The following is an 11486-nucleotide window of genomic DNA, read 5'->3' on the forward strand; positions in this document are numbered from 1 at the left end:
ATTCTAGACTCAACAGGGAATCCTTCAATAGAGCGTTGTTGTTGTTGTTTGTTTTTTATTTTTATTTTTTTGGTGCTGTAGAATAAAATCCTTTGTACTTTTTTTTCTTTTTTTTTTTGAGACGGAGTTTTGCTCGTTACCCAGGCTGGAGTGCAATGGCACTATCTCAGCTCACTGCAACCTCCACCTCCCAGGTTCAACGATTCTCCTGCCTCAGCCTCCCGAGTAGCTGGGATTACAGGCATGCGCCACCACGCCCGGCTAATTTTGTATTTTTAGCAGAGACAGGATTTCTCCACGTTGGTCAGGCTGGTCTCAAACTCCCAACCTCAGGTGATCCACCCGCCTCAGCCTCCCAAAATGCTGGTATTACAGCATTTTGGTGAGCCACCATGCCTGGCCTTTTTTCTTATTTTTTTCGGGGTGGAGTCTCATTCTCTTGCCCAGGCTGAAGTGCAGTGGCGTGATCTCAGCTCACTGCAACCCCCACCTCCTAGGTTCAAGTGATTTTCCTGCCTCAGCCTCCCAAGTAGCTGGGATTACACGCGCATGCCACCATGCCTGGCTATTTTTTGTATTTTTAATAGAGACAGGTTTTCGCGATGTTGGTCAGGCTGGTCTCAAACTCCTGACCTCTGGTGATCTACCCACCTCGGCCTCTCAAAGTGCTGGGATTATAGGCATGCGCCACCGCGCCCGGCCTTAACTCAGTATCTTAGTCCATACGTCCTATAACAAAATACCACAGGCTGGGTGATTCATAAACAACAGAAATTTATTGGCCGAGCATCTCAGCCTCCCAAAGTGCTAGGATTACAGGCGTGAGCCACCGTACCCGGCTGGATTTACAGACTTTAAAATTATCTTTATTTTTCCAATTATAAAATTATTCACCCACTTAGAACAGAAAGCATTATGGAAAAAGGAGGAAAAAAAGGTCTTCTGTACTTGGATGGGGCCAGGTTTGGGGCAAGGAACCGGCACTGTGGAGCTTGGTGCTTGCTCACAGGACCAGCAGGCTATGAGGCAACTGACATGCCCCAGGGAAAGTCATCTTGAGTTGCCTCTTGACAATGAGGGGGATACGGGTCCAAGCTGCAAACTTCTTAAGCCATTCTCTAAAACATCCACACTCCGGGACTGCTGAGAGAGAAAGAGAGAAATTAGGAGGTACCAACTGGTGAGACACCACCGGGAGGAAGGGAGGGAGAGGTGAGGATGAGATCATTAGGAAGAGAAACGAACTGGCACCAGAAGGGCCAAGAAGGCCTGGAGAAAAACAGGGAGGTGACAAGTGCATCTTCGAAAAGGGAGATTGTCTGTTTACTCTGTTGATGGTTTCTTTTGCTGTGCAGGAGCTCCATTTAATTAGATCCCAATTGTCAACTTCTGTTTTGGTTGCATTTGCTTTTCAGAATTTAATCATAAATTCTTTGCATAGACCAGTGTCCAGTAGAGTATTTCCTATTTCCCAGGTTTTCTTCTAAGATTTTCATAGTTTGAGGTCTTACATTTAAGTCTTTAATTCATCTTGGGTTATTATTCTTTTTTAAGCAAAGCCTCACTCTGTCGCCCAGGCTGGAGTGCAGTGGCACGATCTCAGCTCACTACAGCCTTCACCCCCCTGAACTCATGCAATCTCGCATTCACCCTCCCGAATGGCTGGGACCACGGACACATGCCACCATGCCTGGCTGATTTTTGTATTTTTTGTAGAGATAGGGATTTGCCATGTTGCCCAGGCTGGTCTTGAACTCCTGAGCTCAAGTGATCCACCTGCCTTGGCCTCCTGAAGTGCTGGGATTACAGGCCTGAGTCATCATGCCCAGCACATCTTGAGTTATTTTTTTTTTTTTCGGGACAGAGTCTTGCTCTGTTGCCCAGGCTGGAGTGCAGTGGCATGATCTTGGCTCACTGCAACCTCCCACCTCCGGGGTTCAAGCAATTCTCACGCCTCAGCCTCCTGAGTAGCTGGGATTATAGGTGCAGAGATGGGGTTTCACCATGTTGGCCAGGCTAGTCTCGAACTCCTGACCTCTTGATATGCCTGCCTCGGCCTCCCAGTGCTGGGACTACAGGCGTGAGCCACTGCGCCTGGCCGAGTTAATTTTTGTATATGGTGAGAGGTACACATGGACATAAAGATGGAAATAATAGACACTGGAGACTCCAAAAGAAGAGAGGGTGGGAGGGGGGCCAGGGTTGAAAAACTGCCTATTGGGTGCTATGTTCCAGTAGATTGGGTGACTCAAACCTCAGCATCACACAATATATCCATGTAACAACCCTGCACATGTACCCCTGGAATCTAAAAGAACAAGAGGGAGCCCCTGGTGCTAAAGGAGAACACAGAAAGGAAACAGGTAGTGGGGCGGGGCATGGTGGCTCACACCTGTAATCCCAGCACTTTGGGAGGCCAAGACGGGCAGGTCACTTGAGACCAAGAGTTCCAGACCAGCCTGGGCAACATGGTAAAACCCTGTGTCTACTAAAAATGCAAAAATTAGCTGGGCATGTTGGCGAGTGCCTGTACTCCCAGCTACTCGGGAGGCTGAGGCAGGAGAATCACTTGAACCCGGGAGGCAGAGGTTGCACTGAGCCGAGATCGCACCACTGCACTCCTGCCTGGGTGACAGAGTGAGACCTTGTCTCAAAAAAGAAAAGAAAAGAAAAGAAATGAAAAAAAGGTAGGGGTAAGGGCAGTGGGCAGAGGTTTGACTGGGTATGGGGCTGCGGCAGGCGGTGAGGAGGTCGGGGGCAGCAGGCAGGACAGTACCTCACCTTTATCTTCTCAAGCCGTCGCTTTATGGCTCGACTGTTTTTATCTAGCTCCTCTCACATCTCAGAGGGGTTGAAGGAAAGCGGTTCCTCGTGGTCCACAAAGTTTTCCCAGCAGTCAGCAAACTCTGAGAGGGAAGAGGGAAACCAGCCAGGCCCCAGGGGCAGCAGCTGCAGTGCCAGGAGCTCTTGCTTCCTTTCCCCTCTCTTCTCTTCCTCTCCCTGGACATGGCTCTGTCCGGGGAATTCTCCCTCCCGGGTGGTGTCGGATCTTGGGCCTTGACTGAGCCACAATCCTTCCTTCCTGGCCTCCCACAGATCCCCGCCTCCGTTGCCCCCCGCGCCGCCTCCGTTGCCCCCCGCCCCCGGCCAACCTCCTCCAACCCCACCCCCGGCCCTCGCCAAGCCTGTGCCCCCGGGGATTTGCACTCTTGGAACTGCAAAGCCTCTTTCCTACCTGGGAAGCCCATGACCTCCACCGGGACCTGGGATCCACACAGAAGCCGCAGCCCCTCCTGCTGGTGCCTGCACCAGTGGCAGTACAGGCGGGAAGCGAAGATGCACAGGTTCAGATGGTCGTGAGCCTTGATGAAGTCAACCAGCTCCCAGGCACAGGAGGGGCAGGGGCTCCACGTGAGGTAACAGGTGACTTGGTAGCACTGCGTTTCGTCCAGTCCCATGGACTTGATCTTGTTAATAAAGCGAATTTCTGCATGTCGCTTTTTCTGGGTAGGGTCCCAAACAGAGAGAAGGGAGGTGAGAAGAGAGGGGCCAGGAGTCATGTGACTGGGGGCGGGGGCTGGGACAGGGGCGGGGATGGGGGGGCGGAGGAGTCTGTCCGGTGAACTTTCTAGTGCGTGGCCTGGCGTAGTGCAGGGCAAGCACCCGCTTCCTGCCTTCTCTGGTTTATACAGCCCTGCACTCACGCACCCGTGTGTTAATTCATCTGTCCCAGGACTTCCACAGCTTTCTCTAAGTTGGACAAAGATCCCCGTGTCCAGAGGAGGAGACAACACCTCCACGCCCCAGTCCCGAAGCTCTGTGGACCCTGCCTTTGGACACCCGCCTGGGAGGCTGTGTCCAACCCCGGATGATCCTAAACGGCAGGTGAGAGCCGGGGCGGGGGCGGGAGGGGGGAGGCAGGGCAGGTCGGGGCTGGCAATAGAGCGGAGAGGACAGGGGTGTGATGGAGTTGCACTCAGACCGTGACACGGCACCTCGGCTTTCCCGAAGTAGTGACTGAGCTGAGATCGGGAGAATGAGTAAATGAGAGGGGCAGAAGGAGCATTCCACAGAAGGGCTGGCCTCTTCAGAGGTCCGGGGACGGGAAGGAACGGGAGTGTTCTAGAGAAGCTTGGCCACTCAGACCCAGCTAAGCCAAAACCCAGGCAGGCACCAAGGGTTAGGAAAACACAGAGGGCGTTAAATCAAAAATTGAGAAATTCATAGGCAGGCATTTCATGTATTTTCTGCACACATCAGATGCGGTGAGCCCCTGCCGGCCCTGTGCCCAGAGAGCCCGTGTGGCACCTTGTTTTTAAAGTAGCCTCTGGTAGGCGTGGAGCCATTCTGCGGCGTCAGCTGGTAACACAAGAGGGTCTTCCTCGGGTAGTAAGGCTTTGTGACGCGGCGCTTGTTGTTAAACTGTAACCTGAATGTTTTGGCTGTTAGCAGAGCCATTATGTTTCTGTGCAACAGAAAGGGGAAGGGAGCGTCCTCTGGAGTCACCCCAGGCTCAAGCCACTTTTCAAACCCAACACTTTTTTGTTTTTGGAGACAGAGTCTCGCTCTGTCACCCAGGCTGGAGTGCAGTGGCGCGATCTTGGCTCACTGCAACCTCCGCCTTCCGAGTTCAAGCGATTCTCCTGCCTCAGCCTCCCAAGTAGCTGGGATTACAGATGCCCACCACCACACGTGGCTAATTTTTGTATTTTTAGTACAGACGGGGTTTCACCATGTTGGCCAGGCTGGTCTCGAACTCCTGAACTGAGGTGATCCACCCACCTTGGTCTCTCAAAATGTTGGGATTACAGGCGTGAGCCCCTGCGCCCAGCCAAACCCAACTCTTTCTGTTCACTTGGGCCCCTCCCCCTTGGTGAGGGAGGGTCTCCCCTTTAGTTGTGGCCAGGAGGACTGCAGTGGAGCAGGCGGAGGAAGGGCTGGCAGGAGGGCAGGAGGAGGGGAGTGCTCCCTCCCACCTTGTCTGCTACCTCCATCCTCCCATCTGGGAGGGCACCCGCTGCTGCCCACAGCTGAGGCTCTTTGCATGGGGATGCCCCGACCTCGTCACTATTCTTCCTGGGTTGGGTGGGGATCCCCTGCCTGAGAACTGTGGGTGTGCCTTTCTGGCTCCCCTGGGCTCAGACCTGCTCTGAGCTGCTCACACGCCTCTCGCCTGAGTCCCAGATCCCTCTTTCCAGCTGCAGTTGGACACCCCCGCCTTGAGGTCCACAGGCCTCTCGACCCCTGCATGTCCAATACCAGAACTGTTCTCCTTGGGGAGTGACGGGTGGAAACTGGGGCTTCCTCTAGCACTGTGCTCTTTGCTCAGGTGTGTGTTTGACAAGTTTGTCTGCACAAAACACAGAGTTGAGTGAACAGAAAAGCTGTTGTCACCAAGGGAGTGTTGTGACAGATTTTTGGCTGAAGGAATTACATAGATTTTGCCCTCCTGAATTCTGATTACATTCTACAGAGGATTCAATTTTGGATTTTGCTTTTTTTTTTTTTTTTTTGAGAGAGAGTCTCGCTTTGTCGTCCAGGCTGGAGTGCAATGGTCCAATCTCAGCTCACTGCAAGCTCCACCTACCAGGTTCAAATGATTCTCCTGGGTTCAAGCAATTCTCCCGCCTCAACCTCCCAAGTAGCTGGAATTACAGGCACCCTCCTTCATGCCCGGCTAATTTTTGCATTTTTGTAGAGATGGAGTTTTACCATGTTGGCCAGGATGGTCTCAATCTCTTGACCTCGTGATCCACCTGCCTTGGCCTCCCAAAGTGCTGGGATTATAGGCGTGAGCCACCGCGCCCTGCCAGGATTGTGACCATTCGCTCACTTCCTGTCTCCCTGAGGGCCTGAGCTCCCTTTCTTTGGCCTCTCTGATTGGTGGTTGCCCTTCTACTTTCTATTCTGCTTTCTGGAAAACCCCTGAGCATTTCAAGCCTCCAAGTCCTGAGAATTTCTGCAGCTTTCCCAAGCAGGAAGACCAGGGAGAGGAGAAGAGAAGGAGATGCTGGCAAGGGCAGCAGGGCCGGGGTGACCTCTCCCAGCTCGGGGCCCCAGCTCTGGTCTTTCCAGGGATGGATCTCCCATCCTCCCAGTATTTCTGCCACCCATCCTCTAACCCATTAAAAATAAGAAAAGTGAATAAAATTCTCCACTTCAAAATAAGAGCTCTTAATATTTCAGTTCAATTAATTCCTGGCATTTTACCTATTCATGTTATTTTATTTTATTTTTTTTTAGTTTTAGTAGATAAGGGGTCTCCCTATGTTGCCCAGGCTGGTTTGGAACTCCTGGCCTTTAGTGATGATCCTCCCCTCTCAGCTTCCCAAAGTGCTGGGATTATAGGCATGAGCCATTTTGCCTGGCCAGGCTGGAGAATGGCATGAACCCAGGAGGTGGAGCTTGTAGTGAGCCGAGATTGCGTTCCAGCCTGGGCGACAGACTGAGACTCCCCTTCTCAAAAAAACAAAACGAAACAAAAAATCAGGGTAGCACTTCCATCCCCAGGCTCAAGCCACTTTTCTAAGTGCTAAGAGGATCTGAGCTCATGTGAGGTAACCTGCCCAGGCCACGGAGCTGGGCCCCTTTCCCGGCCAGCCCTGTCCAGCCTCTGCATCCCGGGCCCTGCAGGAGGGAGCCATTGGAGACCAGGCTCTCTTCTTACTAAATTTTAAAATAAAAGCATTTCTCCTGATCATTGAGTTTTTCCCTATATTCCGTGTTACTGGTGTCATTATAAACGGTGAATGCTGATCGTGGAGGAGGAGCGTGTGTTCAGGGCCGTCTGCGTCCTCCTCTGCCCACAGTGGAGACATCCCTGAAGAGATGATTTGCCTTGTGCTTCAGAGACCATTCCCTCCCCACACCCTCTCCTAAGACTTTGTATTGAAACAAAGTAAATCTTACACAAAGTTCATCAAAGCTCTGTGAACAAAATTCCAGATTGCTCCCATCATCCTTTAGTTCAGTTCTCCCAGTTCCAGAGCCCAGGAATGGCAGGAAGCACACAGAGAGAGCACCCTCCCAAGGTGGGGAGCAGTAGCCCAGCCATGACTTTCAGGGGAGAGTCTCAGCAGGGGGCTTGGGCTGGTGCAGGCTGGGGAGGTGGCCCATTCAGAAGCAGCAGTGGGGCGACCACACAGCAGAGCAAAGAGCCTGGGTGGGAGTGGGGACAGCAGGGAAGCCAGGGGGGAAGGAGCCCAGGGCTGGGGTTGGGGCAGCGGGAGGCTAGGGCTGAGGCCCAGAAGGGCTGCCGGGCAGGAAGCGGCAGCAGAGGGCCCAGTGGACAGAGCGGGCAGCAGTACCTGATCTGTGCTTCTGGCCACAGCTTCCTTGGCAGACTTGCCCCTGCTTGTCTGGGGCACTAAGTTTCACTTTTGGCAGCTCTCCAAAAGTCACAAAAAGTCACCTCCCAGGGCTTGATGAGGGTGGCTCCACCCTCTTCCTTTTGGGGCACTGGAGTGGGAGGGCCCTGGGGTGCTTCAGATCCCTCAGGCTCCTTTCTTTCTCTACTTTCCTCAGGCTTGGCAAGGAAAGTCTGATGGAGGCAGCTCACCTCCCATCCTCCATTCCCCAATTCCCTCTCTAGGTACAGCCAGACCCAACTTCCTCCCCAGGTATAGTTTACAAAAGAACAAAGGCCAGATACAGTGGCTCACACCTGTAATCCCAACACTTTGGGAGGCTGAGGCGGGCAAATCACGAGGTAAGGAGATGAAGACCATCCTGGCCAACATGGTGAAACCCCATCTCTGCTAAAATACAAAACATTAGCCAGGCGTGGTGGCCTGCACCCGTAGTTCCAGCTATTTGGGAGGCTGAGGCAGGGAAATCACTTGAACCTTGGAGGCAGAGGTTGCAGTGAGCTGAGATCACACCACTGCACTCCACCCTGGCAACAGAACGAGACCCTGTTTCAAAAAATAAATAAATAAATAAATAAATAAATAAATAAATAAATAAAAATATAAAAGAAAGAAAAAAGAAAGGAATTGATGGCTGGTCACGGTGCCTGTTATCCCAGCACTTTGGGAGGCTGAGGCAGGTGGATCACCTGAGGTCAGGAGTTCAAAATCAACCTGGCCAACTGCACTCCAGCCTGGGCAATAAGAACAAAACTCCATCTCAAAAACTAAACTAAAATAAAATAAATGAAAGGAATAGTCACAGAGAGGAACAGGGATCCAGACCAGGGCTGACACCATAGACCAGATGCCACTCCCATGGTGGACAGGGCAGGCTGCAGCCCCCTCCCCACCAGCCCACTGACCTTTGTCATTCAGCCTCCTGGCAGGACCCTGAGGCTGATGTGAAATGAGCACTGGGGTCAGGCTCAGGACTGCATCTCCAGCGGATCCAGTGCCCATTACCTAACCCAGTCCCCAGATAGCACTGGGAGGGGAGGACAGTGATTCTGAAGTTGGAGGAGGTCCCAAGCACAGAGAGGCTAAGATACTGTCCCCAGGTCACACAGCAAATCAACAGCAGAGCTGGAGTGCTGGCCAGGACTTCCTGTGTCCCTTCTCCCCCACAGCTAGCTACTTTGAGGTTTTTCATTGCTCCATGGAAAGGAGCAGGAGAGGAGACACGAGGGAGGGGACTTACTGCTCCTAAAGGGCCTCCCAGGTCAGAGATGAAGGACCTGGACTTCACATTTGCATTCTGGAACCTGTGTCCTCGTCTTCATGCATATCAACCAACACCCTTCAGATCATAAACACCAAAGAGCCAGGCCAGGTGCCATGGCTCATGCCTGTAATCCCAGCACTTTGGGAGGCTCAGGCAGGCTGATGACCTGAGGTCAGGAGTTCGAGACCAGCCTGGGCAACATGGCAAAACCTCGTCTCTACTAAAAATACAAAAATTAGCCAGGCGTGATGGCGGGCATCTGTAATCCCAGCTACTCAGGAGTCTGAAGCAGGGGACTCATTTGAACCTGGGAGGCAGAGGTTGCAGCGAGCCAAGATTGTGCCACTGCACTCTAGCCTAGTCGACAACAACGAGACTCTGTCTAAAAGAAAAAGAAAAACCAAAGAGCCCCTAGGAAAGTTGAATCCCAAGGGCGAGGACTAGGGGCAGTCACTGCGGAGTCTAGGATCCACACCAAGGAGTCCCACTGAACCTTGCCCAGCTTGTCCCCCCATATCCTCCCGCCCTGCACACCCCGACCGCCCCCTAGACCCTGCATGGCCCCTGGGGACACAGGAGCTTGGGTGGGAATTTAGAAGTTTCCTGGGAATGGTATCCCTTCCACCTTATCTGTCCTAATGTTGGGGCTACAGTCCATGGAAGATTCCAGAATGAGCGGGGTCCTGCCAGGAGAGATATCAGATCTGCACACTGTAGTGCTGGTTAATCACAGAGCTGAGTCTCCCAGGCTGAGAAGCAGGGAGGATGGAAAGGAAGGCGGAACCCTTTCCTGGTCCTTCCCGCAGGCAGCATTCCCACTGCTCCTCCAGAGAATTCCTGCAGCAGAGACCCTGTGGTGTCTAGGACGGGCCTGTGCTTAGGTGTTGTCTCCAGGAGGAGGGGAGGTTTGGCCTGGCCACTGTGGCCTGTGTTTGTTGCTGGAAAAGGGGACCCGATCCGGACCCCAAGAATGGGTTCTTGGATCTCTCACAGGAAAGAACTCAAGGTGAGCCACAGGGTGCGCTGAAGTTGTGATCATTTATTAGAAGCTCCTGCACTACAGACTAGGGAGGCCTCAGAGGCAGAAGGAAGAATGTCACGTCTTTGTTTTAAGCTTTTTTTTTTTTTTTTTTTTTTTTTGAGACGGAGTCTCGCTCTGTCACCCAGGATGTGGTGCAATGGCGTGATCTCGGCTCACTTCAACCTCTGCCTCCGAGGTTTAAGAAATTCTCCTGCCTCAGACTCCCGAGTAGCTGGGATCACAGGTGTGCAGCACCACACCCGGCTAATTTCTGTATTTTTAGTAGAGGGGATTTCACCATATTGGCCAGGCTGGTTTCAAACTTCTGACTCCTGATCCGCCCACCTCAGCCTCCCAAAGTGCTGGGATTACAGATGTGAGCCACCACTCCCGGCCTAAATCTCCCCTTTATAAGGACACCAGATTTATTGGATTAGGAACTACCCCGATGACCTCATCCACTGTGCCTGGCCTAAACTCTCCTTATATTGGAGTCTTACCAATGTAAAACCTAAGCCATGTCTACATGCAAGCGAGCTGACAGTGTGACAAAATTTATTACTTTGTTGATTTAAAGAAAGTTATCCAGGGCCTGGCATGGTGGCTCACACCTGTAATCCCAGCTCTTTGGGAGTTCGAGGTCAGCCTGGCCAACATGGTAAAACCCCATCTCTATTAAAATTGCAAAAATTAGCTGGGCGTGGTGGTGGCGCACCTGTAATCCCAGCTACTTGGGAGGCTGAGGCAGGAGAATCGCTTGAACCCAGGAGGCAGAGGTTGCAGCGAGCCTAGATCCTGCCACTGCACTCCAGCCTGGGCAACAGAGCGAGACTCAAAAAAAAAAAAAGATATAAATGAGATATGCATATCTTATTTAAAGTGTATGATTTTTAAACCATGGTCTTTCGGTTTAGTTTTAAGAACAATAGATTGGACCGGGCACGGTGGCTCATGGCTGTAATCCCAGCACTTTGGGAGGCCGAGGCGGGCTGATCACCTGAGGTCGGGAGTTTGAGACCAGCCTGGACCAACATGGAGAAACCCTGTCTCTACTAAAAATACAAAAATTAGCCAGGCATGGTGGCACATGCCTATAATCCCAGCTACTCGGGAGGCTGAGGCAGGAGAATCGCTTGAACCCAGGAGGCAGATATTGCAGTGAGCTGACATCAAGTCATTGCACTCCAGCCTGGGCAACAGAGCAAAACTCCATCTCCAAAAAACAAACAAACAAAACGAAAACAACAACAACAACAAAAACTCCATCTCAAAAAATAAAACAAAACAATAGTTTGAATAATTCCTATAATGTTTGAAGATGTTACAGGCTGGAGTCCCAGAAAATATCTTGGCATGCCTTTGAACTTTGATTTCATTTGTAATTCAGTTTTTTGGGTTTTTTTTGTTGAGACAGAGTCTCACTCTGTCACCCAGGCTGGAGTGCAGTGGCATGATCTTGGCTCACTGCAGCCTCCGCCTCCCGGGTTCCAGCAATTCTCTTGCCTCAGCCTACCGAGTAGCTGGGACTACAAGTGCCCGCCACCACACCCAGCTAATTTTTGTATTTTTAGTAGAGGTGGAGTTTCACCATGTTGGCCAGGCTGGTCTCAAACTCGTGACCTCAGGTACCCAGTGTGGGTACCTCCCTCCTTCGTTCTGTGGGCTGCTGAGTCCCCTGGAGGGAAGTGAGAATTGGATTCCACTTCTGACCCCATGTATGTCGAAGTCAAAATAAAACTATGGAGAGAAATTTCTAAATTTAATGTTTTATTTGGGAAGAAGAATTGCAATTCAGTGTGTACATGAAGAACAAAGGGAAGGTTAAAGATTTTAC

At 51.7% G+C, this 11486-nt stretch overlaps 1 protein-coding gene across 7 annotated transcripts; it reads right to left on the minus strand.

The window, feature by feature from the left end:
- Positions 1 to 757: 757 nt before the first annotated feature.
- Positions 758 to 7409, minus strand: LOC129468233 (DNA dC->dU-editing enzyme APOBEC-3H-like). 7 transcript variants are annotated; one of them, XM_055253519.2, is made up of 5 exons: positions 6910 to 7301; positions 4309 to 4465; positions 3236 to 3503; positions 2782 to 2906; positions 758 to 1140 (listed from the first exon to the last, which is right to left on the minus strand). In XM_055253519.2, exons 1-4 carry the CDS (start codon positions 6957 to 6959, stop codon positions 2836 to 2838), a joined length of 546 nt encoding a protein of 181 aa, XP_055109494.1. In that variant the 5' UTR covers positions 6960 to 7301; the 3' UTR covers positions 758 to 1140; positions 2782 to 2835. The 7 variants fall into 7 exon arrangements, with proteins under 7 accessions (XP_055109494.1, XP_055109493.1, XP_055109496.1 ...); XM_055253518.2 differs by having other exon boundaries at positions 758 to 1143; XM_055253521.2 differs by having other exon boundaries at positions 2777 to 2906.
- Positions 7410 to 11486: the final 4077 nt, after the last annotated feature.

This window comes from Symphalangus syndactylus, chromosome 18 (genome assembly GCF_028878055.3).
Source record: "Symphalangus syndactylus isolate Jambi chromosome 18, NHGRI_mSymSyn1-v2.1_pri, whole genome shotgun sequence".
Lineage (NCBI taxonomy): Eukaryota > Metazoa > Chordata > Mammalia > Primates > Hylobatidae > Symphalangus > Symphalangus syndactylus.

Coding starts and splice junctions, on each gene's coding strand:
- LOC129468233 (XM_063622736.1), bottom strand. CDS start 6,959: ATGATGGGAGCAATCTGGAATTTTGTTCACAGAGCTTTGATGAACTTT. Junction 4,466..6,909: donor AGAGCTTTGATGAACTTTGT/GTAAGATTTACT, acceptor TCTGTTGCACAG/AAACATAATGGCTCTGCTAA. Junction 3,504..4,308: donor GAGGCTACTTTAAAAACAAG/GTGCCACACGGG, acceptor GACCCTACCCAG/AAAAAGCGACATGCAGAAAT.